Source organism: Macaca fascicularis, chromosome 4 (assembly GCF_037993035.2).
Source record: "Macaca fascicularis isolate 582-1 chromosome 4, T2T-MFA8v1.1".
Taxonomy (NCBI): domain Eukaryota; kingdom Metazoa; phylum Chordata; class Mammalia; order Primates; family Cercopithecidae; genus Macaca; species Macaca fascicularis.
The window spans coordinates 34,188,900-34,206,492 of record NC_088378.1 but is presented as its reverse complement, the minus strand read 5'-3'; the positions used below and the strand labels follow the sequence as shown (position 1 = coordinate 34,206,492).

Sequence of the window (17,593 nt, the reverse complement as noted above, 5' to 3'; positions counted from 1 at the left end):
ATAACATATCCATAATTTATGTGAGAAGAAGTTGTAACGTTACTACTCAAAAGATGTTACATTGTTTAGTCAGTGATACCGTTTTATAAACTCTCCAGAAAAACTACTGGGCAAAAACTATATGCTTTTTAATGTTATTATGTTTGTATGACATTATAATTTAACCTGTTTTCTTTTTCCCAGAAGTAGAATTGTGGTAAAAATCTGCAAATTTAAAAATACGTGACCATTTCCAAGTACTCATTTTATTTTCAAGTTTCCTTTTATCCATAGATGACTATAAGGCAGTATCTTCTGCTCTGCATACCTTTTTATCGTAGAGCTTAGAGAATTGTTTTATTTTTTCTTTATTTTCTATTTTTTCCCTAAGTCCTAATCTTCGCAAGGAAGCCAGAAGTGTGACAGAAAGGTGTGATTTTTAATTTACACCAGAGTCTCGCAAATAATGACTTTTCACACCCTGCTATTGCTGCTTAGCCTAGGGGAGGAGTTATATGGCTACTGTTTGTCATAGCAAATTAAATCCACTGCTGAAATTCAGAAAGATGTTCTTCTATATTTAACCCTTGTTTTCAATTTTTCAAGTTGGTGTTTGTGAATACTTATGAGTATGAGGCTTAATACTTTGAAGTCTACCTGTTTTTCTAGGAAATGATTCTTGAAGACTATCTTTCCAGCTTGTCACATATGCAAGGTAAACATCTTTCCCCTTTTCCACTATTTTAACTATAATGTTCGTAATTGTAACTTATTTAAATATACAAAAATGAAAAATACAACAATAGTTCTATTTAAAACTTCCATCAATAAAATTTAAATTCACGACTAATAAACATTTTTATCTTTCCTTATGATTCCATTTCTCCAAGAGTAGCTTTTTCCTTGGTCTTTATAGAATAGTCAGTATCTTAATGTACAAGTAAATCTATATCATTTAGATTGAGATTTCAAATTGACAAGTAATGATAAAAGGTTAAAATATTTTAAATTTATTTCAGTTCCCTCCCCACCCACCCCGCCTCCAAGTCCATCAGAAGTCCTTTGGATTTAATTACAAAAACCAGAAATAAGCTTCCTTAGGGAAATAGCTTTAAGTTTTCTAAGTGGTTGGAGACAAGCGGCATGCAAAAATAACTGAAATAGTTAAAGAATGTATCTTGCAAACTTTGCCTACGCTTCTTTCACAATAATTATTAACATATTTAATTATTTTCCAATTTTGAATATGCCCAATTAAGTAAAAAATTTTCAGTCAGAGTGGTAGTTTATCCTAGTTATCTCACCAATCATAACAGTGTCCAATAGAGTTCTAGAACTCAGAGGGATATGTAAGAGTAGTATTGGAAGGAAGGACAGAAACATTCAGATTCTCCTGAGAAATTTGGGTCCTACTTCCTCCTCTTGCTAAAGGAAAACAATGAGAAGCAGTAAGTTACAATCTCCTTCTCCTAGCTAGGAGAAGCAAGGGGTTAACCAGTCTTGGTTTACTAAGTATCTCTGTCAGGCTTTTATCTGATCCTTCCTCCCTTCCTCCCCTGCCCACCCCTTCTGTAAATGTCAACCACTTCCTGAGGAGCCTGGTACTGGTGAATTTCACACCTTTCTTTTCTTTGTGAAGAAACCTGGGTGTTAATGGTACAGGATTGGGTACCATTGTGTGTCTCTGGCTGTCTGTTAGTAAAGCTTAGGATGCCTGTGGAAAAAAAGTAGGAGAAGGTGAAGAAATCTGAGAAATGAGATACTAGGAAATAGTTTTAAATCAGGTCTTATTTTTAAAGTGAGTGTGTGTTTTGTTAGCAATTTTTAAATGTACATTGTAAAAATCGTAATTTTTAAAAAGCTTAACATTGAGAGTATAAAGGAGTCTAGCAAAGGAAGGGGCTATTAAAAAAAATTAAGGCACAATCAGAAAGAAAAGCTGGAGAATTCTCTGACCTTTTGCTCTACAGGTATATTTACAGGAGACAGCAATGGAAACTTGGTCAGTTGAGCAGGTCTGCAGTTGGTTGGTGGAGAAAAATTTAGGCGAGCTAGTTCATAGGTTTCAAGGTGAGTTGTTTATACTTTCCAAAAATTTTAATTGAGCAACCTAGATATTCTGATGTCCTCTCTTACTGAAAATTACTTTTGTTGCCAAATGTCTGTGTGCATGTAAATGTGGATGTGGGGTTGCTGCAGTAGAGAACTTTACATTTCTTTATGGACTGTAGCAGAGTTTCCACTTGAAAGTAACATCCACAGGAGAATATAGTGTTTCAAGAACTCAAATAAAATAAAGTCTTACGGGTCATTTAAAATACATATTTGATATATGCATTTAATATTGCTTTTGTTCTTAAGTAATACAGTATGTACTTTTTGTAGTGTTGGGTTTATAAGGTTCAATACCGGCTAGGAGGTATTACGAAGAATAATTTCCTAAGGTTTTTTTCTTTATAAAACAATACCAGTTAGAGAGAACTAGAATGGGGAGGGTGTTAATGTGGAAATAATAAGTTTTTTATTGTGATTCCATGTTCTGGTGCTTTCTTAGGACCAGGCATTGATTTGGAATTATGCAACATTGGAGTTCTGTCTTTGTCAAAAATATGGATACATTTATAATGGCAGGGGACAAGTTTAGATGATCCTTTTATCACTAGAGGGAATTTTGCCTCTTCAGAATGCCTGTGTTTTGCCAGAAAGCCATGTAGAAACTAATTTTTTTTCTATTTCCCAGAGGAAGAAGTAAGTGGGGCCGCTCTTCTCGCACTTAATGATCGGATGGTTCAGCAACTGGTAAAGAAAATTGGGCACCAGGCTGTTCTGATGGATTTAATTAAAAAATACAAGCAGAACACTCAAGGACTGAAGTCCCCAGAAAACCCCAAAGAGGCAGCCCTGGTCATGCAAACAGAAGCAGCCCGAGAGTGAGTATGTTCATAAATGGCCTTAATTTTTTTTTTTTCCCGTTTTCCCAATGGTGTCTAGAGCATGACGTTTGGGTTTAAAGCCCTTTGAAAATTGTGATCATTTTCTGCTAGACTGTATGTACAGTATTTCTAATATTTGAGCAAAGGACGTTGTAAAATTTTAAGAGTCAAGAAACTTTCTTATACACCATTTTTTAAACACTGATTCCAATCATTAGGGAAGTCCTATTAGCAAGGAGTTTCTATGTAAAATGCTGTGGAACAAGCAGGTGAAATAGACATGTAACAGAAGGAGAAACGGATCCTGAAGCTCTGGTTTTAAGATCAGGCTTTGGAAAAGGCATCTTGATTGCTCCTTTGCTTTTCCCAAAACTGTTTATTTATTAATCTAGTTATTTATTTTCCTAGGATTTCTTAGAGTAATGAACTTACACTCTCCTCTACTTGCCTTTACGATGTAATTTGCTAAACACATTATTGTCACATGAGTTTTCTAATTTTTTAAGAGTATCCTTATAATAATGAATACTATGAAACACCCCAAAAAATCATGTAGAAAAAGTAGTGGTGGCAGATAAAAGCTCTGAAGTTTGGGGATGGTTTTATCTGTTTGTTTTTTAATCACTGACTTCTGCAATGGAAAGAAATGATACAGGATTTATAAGGCTGAAATTTTCATTTTACACATCCATCTATGCCCTGGGATCATTTCAGCCATTCTGATTTGATTTTTCCATTTTCAAGATTTTTTTGTAAGGTTTCTAAGATTAAATAAATTTTAAAGATTTTGATGATTGATAAAATCTATTCTATGTTTTTACTTTAATTTTTTGAGATTAGATTGGTAATAATAAAGATTTCTCTCTTTCTCCTTGATAAGTAGTATAATGGTAGAGACCTGACATAAGCAAGTTTATTTCTAGAATATTTGAATATTTGGGACATGGAGGGGAATAGGTAGCCTTGAAGGGATGGTATAGAGCTGGACTGGAAATTCTACTAATTGATTTTTTTTTAAAAAAAGCTTTTTGGTTTTTTTGGAGATGGATCTCAGTCTGACCCCCAGGCTGGAATGCTGTGGCAGGATCATAGCTCACAGCAGCTTCGAATTCCTGGGCTCAAGCAATCCTCCTGCTTCCGCCTCCCAAGTAGTTGGGATTACAGGCACTCAACACCATGCCTGGCTAATCTATTTTTATTTTTTTAAACAAATGGTGGTCTCACTATGTTGCCCAGGTTGGTCTCCAACTCCTGGCCTCAAGCCATCCTCCAACCTCAGCCTCCTAAAGCGCTGGGATTACAGGCAAGAGCTGCTTCGCCCGGCCCCCAGCTGATTTATTTGAAGGATTTCTAAACATTGTTTTGGCATATCTGTGTAAAAGAGGACACTCTTGAACATGTAAGTTTTGATGAAGTTCCCATTGCAAGCTTTTACTCCTTCCCAGCAAGGGAAGGGTAGGAACCTGAAAGAGAGATCAGGGTAATTTCCTTGTATTTTGGGATGAGTAGGACTTTTGAGCTGGAAGTTCCCTTCCATTGAGTGGAATCTTGATATTGCCTTAGGCACAGCTTAGAAGAAAACAGGCAGTCTTGTTTCCACTGCAAATCAGTTTGTAATGTTCTCAAGCAAAAGAGAACTGGCTGGACTGCCAGGAAACCTGGGCTTCCTTCCTCGTTCTACCACTGACTTGGATTGATTATATTAAATGTTGGCATTCCTGCTTCTTCATCTGTACATTGTGAAAAGTAATATGGTACTTACCTCGTCTTTAATTCACACTGATGTTAGGAGTATCACAATCTTTGAGCAAATCTGTCCTTTTTCTCCTAGACTAAAATAGTCCTGTGTTAAATATGAAACTTTGTTAACCGGGTTAAGAAAGCTAGTTTCAAACATGGCCAAGACTGGGACCACTGTTTGTCTGGGGATTTATGAGTGGGGACTTTGCACTCTACCCACAAGCAGCTGACTCACCTTAGGGATTTGTTTGTCTTGTATTTAGATTAAATTCTTCTGGTGCAGAATTACAATTGCATGTGAGAAGAGAAAACTTACTGCTTTATATTTGATTAAAATGCTTGTTGGTTGTATTTGCTTATTGTCAAATATATTTATTAACTATGTTGTCACTTGACAATCATCAAGGAGAATGATAGTAGAAAGAGGTATGAGAATACGCTGTGTAATTAAACCCCCTTAGAGAGTGTTTAATAAAGATAGGAGACTTGGTGTACAGAAGAACCCTGAAGCTAGCTATCAAGACACCTGATTTCAACCCCCTGTCATGATATTAGCCCTTCATCCAGCCTTGGAAATTTGTCTGACCCCTTTTAGTTTTAGCTTCTTCAATTGTAAAATGAAGTAGATAGAATAAGTGATACTTTAGGTCCCTTCTAAAGAGTCTGTGATGGCATTCTAGATCTGAGATAGCTGATAGGTTTCCGTTTGAGTAGATTCCCATTAATGGCTAGTGGTTGCCTGTGTGAACCCAAAAGTCTCTGAGACAGGTCTCAATCAATTTAGAAAGTTTATTTTGCCAAGGTTAAGGATGCATCTATGACACGGCTTCAGAAGGTCCTGATGACATGTGCCCAATGTAGTCAGGTACAGCTTGCTTTTATACATTTTAGGGAGACATAACACATTAGTCAGTGTAAGATTTACATTTGTTTGAACTGGAAGCGCAGAACAACCCAAAGCTGGGGCTTCCAGATCACAGGTGGATTTAAAATTTTTCTGATTGGCAGCTCAGTGCAGTGGGTCACGCCTGTAATCTCAGCACTTTGGGAGACCAAGGCGGGCAGATCACTTGAGGTCAGGAGTTCGAGACCAGCCTGACCAACATGGTGAAACCCCGTTTCTACTAAAAATACAAAAATTAGCCAGGCATGGTGGTGGGTGTCTGTAATCCCAGCTACTCAGGAGGCTGAGGCAGGAGAATTGCTTGAACCTGGGAGGCAGAGTTTGCAGTGAGCCGAGATCATATCATTGTACTCCAGCCTGAGTGACAGAGCGAGACTCTGTCTCAAAAAAAAAAAAAAAAAAAAGCCAGGGGTGGTGGCTCACGCCTGTAATCCCAGCACTTTGGGAGGCAGAGGCAGGCGAATCACGAGGTCAGGAGATTGAGACCATCCTGGCTAACACGGCGAAACCCCGTCTCTACTAAAATTAGCTGGGCATGGTGGCGGGCACCTGTAATCCCAGCTACTCAGGAGGCTGAGGCAGGAGAATGGCGTGAACCCAGGAGGCAAAGGTTGCAGTGAGCCGAGATTCGGCCACTGCACTCCAGCCTGGGTGACAAAGCAAGACTCCGTCTCAAAAAAAAAAAAAAAAAAATTCTGATTGGCAATTGATTGAAAGAGTTATTATCAATAGAAATGTCTGGGTTATAAGGGGTTGTGGAGACTAAGGTTTTCTCATGCAGATGAAGCCTCCAGGTAGCAGGCTTCAGAGAGAATAGATCATAAATGTATCTCTTTTTTGTTTGAAATGGAGTCTTGCTTTGTCTTCCAGGCTGGAATGCAGTGGTGCTGTCTCGGCTGACTGCAACCTCTGCCTCCCAGGTTCAAGCGATTCTCCTGCCTCAGCCTCCTGAGTAGCTGGGCTATAGGCGCCAGCCACCACGCCTGGCTAATTTTTTGTATTTTTAGTAGAGATAGGGTTTCACTGTGTTAGCCAGGATGGTCTTGATCTCCTGACCTCGTGGTCCACCTGCCTCGGCCTCCCAAAATGCTGGGATTACAGGCATGATCTACCATGCCTGGCCCATAAATGTTTCTTATTAGACTTAATGTCTGTGTTGATGTTAATGCTGGTCAACTTTTCCTGAATTCTAAAAGGGAGGAGGGTATAATGAAGCATGTCCAACCTTCCCTTCCCATCATGGCCTGAACTAGTTTTTCAGGTTAATTTTGGAGTGCCTTTAGCTGAGAGGAGGGGTCCATTCAAATGGTTGGGGGCCTTAGAATTTTATTTTTGGTTTACACCTGGCTTTTTTTTTTTTTTTTTTAATGGAGTTTCACTCTTGTTGCCCAGGCTACAGTGCAATGGCACGATCTCAGCTCACTGCAACCTCCACCTCCCAGGTTCAAGTGATTCTCCTGCCTCAGTCTCCCGAGTAGCTGAGATTACAGGTGCCTGCCACCACGTCCAGCTGATTTTTGTGTTTTAAGTAGAGACAGGGCTTTGTCATCTTGGCCAGGCTGGCCTCAAAATCCTGACGTAAGGTGATCCACCTGCCTTGGCCTCCCAAAATGCTGGGATTACAGATGTGAGCCACCATACCCGGCCTGGCACGTTATTTTAAAAAGGATTTGTAGGCCACTTCTGGGCAGGATATTTAGCATCTTGTTGATACCTCAGCAAATGATGGGGATATGAAATAGGCGGGCATATTTGCAGTTGCTTTTTGGTTGTTGTTCTTGTTGAAACTGGTAGAAAAATCATTGGTCAGGAAGGTGAAAAACTGAGTTCAAATCCTGGCACTGCTACTGAGTAGCTCACCAGGAGTTGCTTTGCCTTCTAGGCTTCAGTTGCTTTACTTGGAAAATGAGGGAGTTAGTAGAGTGTGTTTCTAAGATCATGAGGTTTCACAGATAATAAAATGTCTCCCAAAGTGGCAGAAAGCAGAGTAGGGATCTGAGAGTTTACCATTTAATTTTGCCAGACAAGAATATTAGCTAAAAAAGAAACATTCTACAATCACCATCATTTCATAAAGGAAAATATTGTCTTTTTTTTTTTTTTTTTTTTTTTTGAGATGGGGTCTTGCTCTGTAGCCCAGGCTGGAGTGCAGTGGTGAGATCTCGACTCACTGCAAGCTCCGCCTCCCGGGTTTATGCCATTCTCCTGCCTCAGCCTCCCGAGTAGCTGGGACTACGGGCGCCTGCCACCACGCCTGGCTAATTTTTTGTATTTTTAGTAGACTCGGGGTTTCACCGTGTTATCCAGGATGGTCTCGATCTCCTGACCTCGTGATCCGCCTGCCTCAGCCTCCCAAAGTGCTGGGATTACAGGTGTGAGCCACCACGCCCGGCTGGAAAATATTGTCTTAATGCCATTTCAAAATAGGATAGATCGGTGAAAACAGCATTATGAACTGGCAGCAGTCTGCCTCCTGGCACGTAGAACCAATTAATTAAATGACGCCAGAGGGGCCTTCTTTCCGTTCTCTTACTCATGAGTCTAATGTGGAACTTGGAAGTGGACACAGACCATGATATTTACTCTGGGCTGGTGCTACCCTCTGAACTGCTGTGAGATCAATGGTCATGTCACCTGTTGAATAGTGCCTGACCCACCTCTTCGTTCTTCGTTACAGGGATGAAGAGTCCTCTAGTCCAGCCAGCCATGGGGAGCGAATGCCATCTTTCTATCCAGCTGAAAACTTTGATAATGGACTAATTGACCAAAGAGTATTGAAACAGAGGTGGGGATACCAACTTTAAGACAGTTTAAAGCCAAATAACATTCTTCTCTATTTCTTCTTGATAAAGTTTCATATGTTTAGATGTATTTCTAATTTGAAACTTTTTGTTTTCCTGGAAGGGAATATATTTTTATCCAGTGATAAAGATATTTGGTAAAAGATGAAGATTAAATTTCCTGATCTTTGTACTGTAAAAGTGAAGTTTTAGAATGATAGTGTACATGTTTCAAGTGTACATTTTTAAGGAAAAAGAGGATTTTTCTGTGATAAACTCTTCAAGGTGATTGGCAGTAGTCACAAAGATGAAATTTATTCAGTGAATAATGTTCTATAGAGTATCCCTTGGTGGAGTTTGAGTTTTGAATTTTGTAGTTGTTGCTTTAACTTGACTCTCCCGTTAGGGGGAGGTACACATTTGCTTTATATTCCAGTTGTTTTGGTAAACATTTCCTCCATGTTCCTACACTGGGTTTTACATAGTGTAATATTTCAATATATGGATTACAGCAGAACAAAGGAAAACGGTAGACTTAGAGAACCACATGTAGGATTTGGTGCTGAGATGGTCATAGGTAAGATGTGATACGGAGGTCACAGCATCCCCTAGAACAGTGGTTCCCAATCTTTTCGACACCAGAGACTGATTTCATGGAAAACAGTTTTTCCGAGGACTGGGGTCGGGGGGATGGTTTGGGGATGAGTCAAGCACATCCCATTTATTGTGCACTTTATTTCTATTATTATATTCTAATATATAATGAAATAATCATACAACTCACCATAACATAGAATCAGTGAGGGCCCTGAGCTTATTTTTCTGCAACTAGACAGTCCCATCTTGGGGTGATGGGAGACAGTGACAGATCATCAGGCATCAGATTCTCAGAAGGAGTGCGCAAGCTAGATCCTTCACATGCACAGTTCACAATAGGGTTTGCGCTCCTATGAGCATCTAATGCTCACTGATCTGACAGGAGGCGGAGCTCAGGTGGTAATGCCAGTGATGGGAAGTGGCTATAAATATAGATGAAGCTTCGCTGGCTCACCTGCTGCTCACCTCCTGCTGTGTGGCTTGGTTCCTAACAGGCCATGAACCAGTACTGGTATGTGGCCTGGGGGTTAAGAACTCCTGTTCTAGAGCATTTCACAGCCATCCCACCCAGGCAATCCGTGCATCCATAACTCAGATTACCTATTGTCTCCAACCACTAACAAGCAAATGCAATGCCTTAAACGTAGTTCATTGAAAAGAGAGACTGTCAGCTTGCACAGAAAGAATAATCGGGCAATAGACAAGAAAGGATGTAGTTTTCACAAACCATTTACACCATCAGCTCGTTTTGCCCACACAGCAGTTCAGAAAGGTGGGCATTATTCTCTCCTTTTTGTAAATGAGTACAAACGAGATTTAGAGCAGTCAAAGGGTTTCTAGCTATTTTTTCGAAGTGGGCTGTTACTGCCTCAGCACAGGACCTAGCCACCCTCAGCATGAGAGCTCAGGGGACTGGGCAATAACCTCTGACTCAGGCCTGCAAGGTCCCAGCAGCCCTATGAGCGCAGAGAAGAGCAGCAGCTTTGATGAGGAGCTCCTGCAAATGGGCTTTGGCTCTGGGCTGTCCTTTCTGCTCTCTTTCCCTCTCTTCAACCTTGGACCCCACCTCCAGCCCCATAGCCTCGGTGCCTCAAGATCTCCCAGTGTAAGGGCCCACTGACTCTTGTTTGGGGTGGCGACGAAGAAGGTGGAAGGGCATGTCCTATGTGTGAAATTCATTGCCTTGGTCTTCCTGGATTGAACTACGATTCAGAAAGTGGAAATCCATTTGTAAAGTGGCTTCATTCCCCTCCTTCCCACTCATGGGTGCTTGCTGATTCCTAGAGCTTGCCTGTGATTGGCTCCAGGTGCACGGAGTAAGCCATGAGCTCTCCACTACCCCTTCCAACAGGAAGCTGCTAATTGCAGCCAGTCCACATGTCTACAACTGTGGAAGTGTGAGTAGAGTTGGGGAGAACTGTGATTAGCCCCAGTGCTACCTACCCTGGTAGCACTGTCTCTGTATCCTCATCTGCAAAATGGAAATAATAATGATACTTTCTCATGGTGCTGTTTTGAGCATTAAAAATAGAGAATGCCTGCCAAGTTCCAAGCAGAGTGGAAGCACACAGAGGACACTCGGTGTACAACCATTTCTCCAGCCCTGCTCCTGGAGGTGTTCCTACTTTCCTTAGGGTGTCTTTTCTCTGCCTACTTAACACAGCAGATGAGGATGCAACCTTCTATACCTGTAGTTCTTCTTTTTTCTTTTCTTTCTTTTTTTTTTTTTTGATGACATGGGGTCTCACTCTATCACCCAGGCTGGAGTGCAGTGATGCAATCAGGGCTCACTGCAGCCTTGACCTTCCAGGCTCCGGCAGTCCTCCCGCCTTAACCTTTGGAGTAGCTGGGACCACAGGTATGCACTACCAGGCCCAGCTACTTTTTTTAATGATGTGTAGAGATGAGATCTCGGTGTGTTGCCCAGGCTATCTTTCCTCCTTTCTAAGCCCTCTGACATTTGGTCCTCATCATGCTCCTGTGATACTGGCTGGGCAGGGTTATTCCAATTGTTTTCACATGGCTCACTTAATGGCATTTCACATTCTTCATAACACCTGGCAAGGGGGAGGAGAAAAATAGGACTGGCTAAGAAATTGAGAGAAGTAGAAGGGTTTGGAAACTAGAAGTGACACGCCCCTATCTTTATCTCTGGTCGTAAAGTCTCTCCTAAGCCCTTTACTTCTGTGTTTACCACCAGCTGCCCATCTCTGCATGCTGTACCTTGGGGTTAATGTTTCAAAAAGTAAACTTATCTTTCCTGCCTTCGTATGTATTTGGCAGTAAGAAACAAAATTCCTCTCACAGTAAAGACAACGGGAGTTTATGGTAAGCAAAGCATTTCCCAGCATCTAAGGGCAGAACAAGTAAGTTCCCGAGCATGAAGAAACAGGCGCTGGAAAGCCAGGCAGAGAAGTGGTCCCTTCCTTTCTCACAGGTCGTCTCTGTCTCCATTCTGCTTCCCTGTCTAGTCGGCCTCATTTCCTTGCTTCTCCCTACGAGGACAGATTTATCATACTACTTCTGGCTGTTCTGCTTCCCTCAAACTGCCTGGCATACGACTGCCTTGCCCTAGTACTAACTCCAATGGAAATTCTCCCTATAAACAGCTCAGGTCCTCCCAGCCAACTGACTCTCTTTCAGTGTTGTTTTGTTCATGGGCCCAGCTTGAATCAAGTGTCCTCTCCTGGGCAATCAGCTGTGTGGGAGGAGTGGCCCATAAAGGCAGGGTGAAGTACCTATTTTAAATATTTCCCCTGTGGCCCTGCCGTTTATCCAGGGCTGTGGATTGAGAGGGGGCAGAAGATTCTCTCCCCTCCAATGTCCTATCTCAGATGGTGGCTCCACCGTCCAACCCTGTGAGCCAGATTGTTGGAGCCACTCTTGGTCCCTTTCTCCTGCCCCTCTGCCTAGGGCACTATCCAGTCGACAGTTGTTGATTAAGGGCCTCCTGTATGATTTTTGTGTCATGGTGTGTAGTTCCCTTCCTCTGCTCAACATCCTTCTACAGAAAGCCTCTGGTGACATTCCAGGCCAGGCACGGAGCCCTTCCTCTGTGTATAGTACCATCTACTTATCTCATGCTTGACTTGTAAACTAGCTAATGAAATTGATCACTTTAAAGTTTGTATTCTCTCATTAGACTATAAGTGCTTCAAGGACAATGACCATTTTTTTGGCTATTGTAAACCTGGCATTTAGCTTGGCTGCTTGCACATAGAGGCTCAATAGGAGCTTTAAAATGGAACTTGGGGCCGGGCATGGTGGCTCATGCTTATAATCCCAGCACTTTGGGAGGCTGAGGCAGGTGGATGACCTGAGGTCAGGAGTTTGAGAGCAGTCTGGCCAACACGGTAAAACCCTGTCTCTACTAAAAATACAAAAATTAGCCTGGCATGGTGTCGTGCACCTGTAATCCCAGCTACTCAAGAGGCTGAGGCAGTAGAATCACTTGAATCCAGCAGGCAGAGGTTACAGTGAGCTGAGATCATGCCATTGCACTCCAGCCTAGGTGACATAGTGAGACTCTGTTAAAATAAAATAAAATAAAATAAAATAATCTTGGGATGTGTGAGCCAATGAAAGACTGAATACACTTTCATAGGAAGGGATAAATATTTGAATAACATCAATTTTTTTTAGATATTTTAATACAATCCATATGTTAATTTTTTTTTTTTTTTTTTTTTAACAGAGCCAAACTCCAGGGGTCTATAAGCCATTCATCCATAACAGGCTAGAAATCCGAAGGTGTTTGACCACAGGGCTTTCTTGAAGCCAGCCTTTTTCAAGAGGTAGAGAGGGATGGGGAATAAGTGCCAGCTTTTGGAGTCTCACATATTGGGTTCAAATCTTGACTCCTCCATTTGCCCACCAAATGGTTTCTGAACCATGTCTCCTGAACCTCAATATGTAGTCCTATGAGGTCCCAATGATAGAACGTATTAAAGCACCTGGCAGCTGTTACCACACCTCACAAGCTGGCAGTTACCATTCTTGTGGGGTTTTTTTTTCCTGTTTTCCCTGAAGTGAACATGTCCATTCCATCCAGATTGTTTGCTGACCAAAAAAAAAAAGCCTGGAAACTCACCTGACTCTAGCTCTTGGAATGGCTCTAACAGTAGTGCAAATGACATGTGTGTTCCAGTGGGTGAATTGGGTGTCCAAGCAAACGCTAGAGTGCTGTGGCATATTGCATTTTTCTCCAGTGACAGCAGATACTGTGCTCTTTAAAAAATTTTTTTTGATACAGGGTCTCACTCTGTCACCCAGGCTGGGGTGCAGTGGCACTATCTCAGCTCATTGCAACCTCCACTTCCCAGGCTCAAACAATTCTCCCACCTCAGTCTCCTCACTGCAAGCATGCACTGCCACACCCAGCTAATTTTTGTATTTTTTGTAGAGAGAGGGTTTCAACATGTAGCCCAGGCTGGTCATGAAGATACTGTGCTCTTTACTGAATTGCTTAAATGCCCTTTCTGGAAGAAGAGATTAATAGGTCCCATATTCATCATGTGCTGGTGATTTTTGGGAAGAGCATTTTTTTACAATGTTATTCTTTGTTTTTTTTTTTTTTTGTCTATCCTATTTGAAACTGTTCACCTCTCTTTTATAGCTAATAAGGCATGAAATCAGATAAACAGGTAGAGGCTTCCTAAATGCTACTTTCAAGACTGCTCACTTGAATTTTAAATATATGTGTCCAGATGTTTTGCTTCTGTTTTTGGGTATAATTATAAATTAGTCATGGTTTCATGCATATGTAAAAATTATTTTAATGACAAACTTTCTTTTTGTTCTCGGTCTGGCCACTGCAATGAAATGGTGTAGAATAAGCTAATCCTTCTGCCTTTGCTCAGTGATTAAGGCAAATGTCAACGGATTTCAACACATCTGATGTATTGTTTGCAGGCTCTTCCACACGGGTAGTTCAGGCAAGAGGCCACACAGTTGGGTGTGCATCCAATACCAGTGTGCAATAAAGGGAAGCTGCAATGAAGTGTGCCAGCCTAGTTATGGGTTCATTAATGCAGGTTCCAATTAGATGTGTGATTTATCTACTCAATTCCTACTCCTCAATTCCTTGGTCCCCTAGGCCAAGAGCTCTGGGTGAGGGAATGATGAGAGGAACCAGTCTTATTCATCTATCCAGTCCCTGACACAGGTGATCAACAAATGTTCATTGCATGAAGGAACAGATGTATTGAGCATTTTCTGTAGGCTCTTGTTAATTGAAATATATGTGACCACAATAGATAATGCAAGAGCCTTGTAGGAAGACACGGGGGTGAGATGCAATATCTTGAGATCCATTGTCACTCATGGTGATTCAATTATAGAGCTAAAGGGCAGATGGTCTGGGAGAGCAATAAGTATAGATATTAGACCAGGATGTCAACCTGCTAATAGCCAGGGTTGGTAAGTCTGGAGATGAAGATAGGCAAGTATTTGAGTTTAGTTTTAAACCCTAGCTCTGTCATTTACCAGCTGAGTAATCTTGGACAAGTTATATAACCTCACTAGGTCTTACTTTTCTTATCTGTAAAATAAATAGAAGAATGAATTAATTTATGAAAAAACTTAGGAGCTCATTAGTTTTACCTATTGTTGTTCTTGTCTGGGCAGTCACTAAGACACAGGGTCCAAAGAGATTTAAAAAAAAAATTCTGCTCTCAATTCTAACAAGTGGTCCCAAAGCAGAAGCAGCTCTAGGAACGGCAGGTAGACCAGCAGTATCTGGAAGCCTTCCCAGGACTCAGGGCTCCAGGCAAGAGGAGGGTATGCTTCAGGCCTCCCAGAAGGCCTGGGACTCCTGTTGGTTGTTGCTGTAGAAAACAAAACAGAAACAAGGTCTATGAACCAATATGTACCATGAGGTGAAGAGGGAAGTTTCAAGAATCTGATTAGAGAAGCCAGTTACCACTGAGACGGTGGGCGGGGGGGTGGGGGTGGGCATCAAAGATCACACAGGTGTTGAATTGACATGTTTAGATCTGAGTCCCAGGGCAGTGGAGCAAGGATCTGAGAGTGAAATGCAAGATCCCATCATTTTGTACCACTTGCATGTGTATAACCTTATGCCTAAAGGTTCTGTGTTGTGGAAATATTACATACTAACTCTATTCCTTGATTAGAGATTCCCAGCATACAGTAATGTAGTAATGTAGGCTTTGAGAAGTCCTATAGTAAAGCAAACAAACAAAAAAACCGACTTAACTTTGTTTAACCCGGGATTCTCTTTGTGTAACATCTATTAACATTACAACAAAACACCTTAGGAAATACTTATTTAAAGATTCCTTACCTAAATCAGGATTCATTCATTCATTCAATATGTAAATCCTTACTGAGTGCTTACTATGTGTGAGGCACTGTTGTAGGTACTGAGGATACAGTAGGGAAAAAAGACTGACCAAGCCTCCCACTTTGCAGAGCTCACCTTCTAATGTGGGGAGAAAAATAAATAAATATAACATGAGATGATAAACGTGCTTAAATGCTATGAAGACCAGTGATGCAGAAAAGCAGGAGTAGGAACAGAGAGTGAGCAGTGTGTGTGTACGTGTATGTGTCAGTGTCCAGGAGGGCTCTGTTTCAGATGGGGTTCTCAGGGAAGTCCTTTCAGCTTTGACTAGGTGATATTTGAGCAGGGACCCTAATGATGTGAGGAATATTGGCTTTGAGCTAGAACCAAACTTTCTCTCAGGGGAGGATATCTGTGGACCCAGCCAAACAGGAATTACAGAATCAGGGGAGATTGGGCTGACATGATTGATAAAGAACCCTGACTCCTGGTCATTTCTGTTAAATGTATTATTAAGTCTTTATAGAGGTCCAAAATAATCTTGATTTCTAATCCTGTTTTTCTTTCGTTCAGTCCAAATTACTGACTATACCCCATGCGCTAGGTACTATGTAGACATGGAGTTGGGGGTGGACACTTTATTCCTTTCCTTGGGGAATTTAGAGTCTGGTAGGCAAGACAGATATGTAAGCGAGTACCTGCAACGCAGAAAAATATGCCGAAAGAGAAATGCAGACGTAACACAGAGAGAGGGAGAAGTAAGACTTTCTGGGAAGTAAGCGTGGCAAAGACCCTTGGGGAAAGGCCCACAAATACTGAAGAGGGATTTTGAAAGATGATTAGAAATTTATCTTAAGGAAAATGAAGCTGTTGAAGAAAAGGATGTTTACAGTATGTGCAAGGTTACAAACACCTGAAATCGCATGGAGGATTCTGTTTGGATTATTTTCAGAATGTGACAGAGACAGAGAAAATGGAGTTGCTATCACCAGAAAATGGTGATATTTTGATAGAGAGGTAAGGAGGGGAGTTCTATGCCATGCTAAGCATCTCTTAACTTTGCATATTAGATTCATCTAGTGGACTTGCAGGAAAAATACCAATGCCCTAAACTGATGATTCTCAAATTCTACTGTACTTATAAAACACGGAGGAATCTTGTTAAAACACAGACTCTGATTTAGTGGGTTGGGGTGGGGGCTGGGATTCCGCAATTCTTAACGCCAGTGCTGTTTTAAGACCATTTTTTGTTTTTGTTTTTGTTTTGAGAAGAAGTCTCACACTTTTGCCCAGGCTGGAGTGCAGTGGCGTGATCTCAGCTCACTGCAACCTCCGCCTCCCAGGTTCAGGCGATTCTCTTTGCCTCAGCTGGGATTACAGGCACCTGCCACCATGCCTGGCTATTTTTTTTTTTTTTTTTTTTTTTTTGTATTTTTAGTAGAGATGGCTATTTTGTGTGTGTGTGTGTTGGCCAGGCTGGTCTCAAACTCCTGACCTCGTGATCCACCCGCCTTGGCCTCCCAAAGTGCTGGGATTACAGGCGTCAGCCACCACGCCCAGCCAAGACTATGTTTTGAGTAACAAAGCATTAGATGAATAAGAACTTCTGGGGATGAGAACAGCATCGGTATTTTCCTTTTTTTAAGTTCCACAAGTAATTCTAATGTATAGTGAGAATTGAAAACTACTGCTGTACGTTAGGAAATAATCAAAGAGATTCAGTGATTTGATCAGGTACACATACTTTTCATCATTTATTGTGGCAGTGATGTAGAGAATGGATTGGAGAAAAATTAGAGGAGGAAGACCCATCAAAACACTAAAGTTCAAGCAAGAATTGATGAAGGTCTAAACTAAGATGGTGGTAATGGCCATAAAAAGGATGCTTAAATATAAAATCAACAGGACATGGTGAGTCTGTTAATGAGGAGAAGGGGAGAGTTTGCTAGGTGGTAAACTTTCTCCTGTACTTCTGGCTTGTGTAACTAGCGGTGCTATCAACCAATATGAGAAACCAAACATGAGTATAGCATTGCGAAGAATATGACCAACAGTTTATTCAATAGAACTTAGTGGGATGAAAAATAGGGATTCTGATAAAGCTACAGCTTCTGCTCACTCTTTTCCATATTAACATTTCATATAAGAAAACACTCAACAGAGTAAGTCTAAACAGTTCAATAATGCCACCACCTCCCAAAGAGAGGCCCTCATCATTTTTGTTTAAAGACCCAATTTTCTGTATTCCTCAGTAGCTACCAAATGTCCTTGCTCACTTTGATTGTTGGTGATAAATTAAACACATTTTAATACTTATGAACTGCAAAAATAGCACTACTGAACCATTTTGCAACAA

At 41.2% G+C, this 17,593-nt stretch overlaps 1 protein-coding gene across 7 annotated transcripts in view; it reads left to right on the top strand.

The window, feature by feature from the left end:
• The first annotated feature begins 664 nt into the window (after positions 1 to 664).
• Positions 665 to 17,593, top strand: part of SAMD3 (sterile alpha motif domain containing 3) — a 66,996-nt gene continuing 50,067 nt past the window's right edge. For 3 of the 7 annotated variants that reach the window (XM_065543390.2, XM_065543389.2, XM_074039003.1), the window contains exons 1-4: positions 1,609 to 1,635; positions 1,950 to 2,049; positions 2,720 to 2,909; positions 8,234 to 8,341. In XM_065543390.2, coding sequence (XP_065399462.1) covers positions 1,633 to 1,635; positions 1,950 to 2,049; positions 2,720 to 2,909; positions 8,234 to 8,341 — 401 coding nt within the window. In that variant the 5' untranslated portion in view covers positions 1,609 to 1,632. Of the gene's footprint in view, positions 695 to 1,608; positions 1,778 to 1,949; positions 2,050 to 2,719; positions 2,910 to 8,233; positions 8,342 to 17,593 lie in introns of those variants that run through there. The other 4 variants (XM_045391540.3, XM_065543391.2, XM_015448643.4 and 1 more) reach the window with 4 other exon arrangements.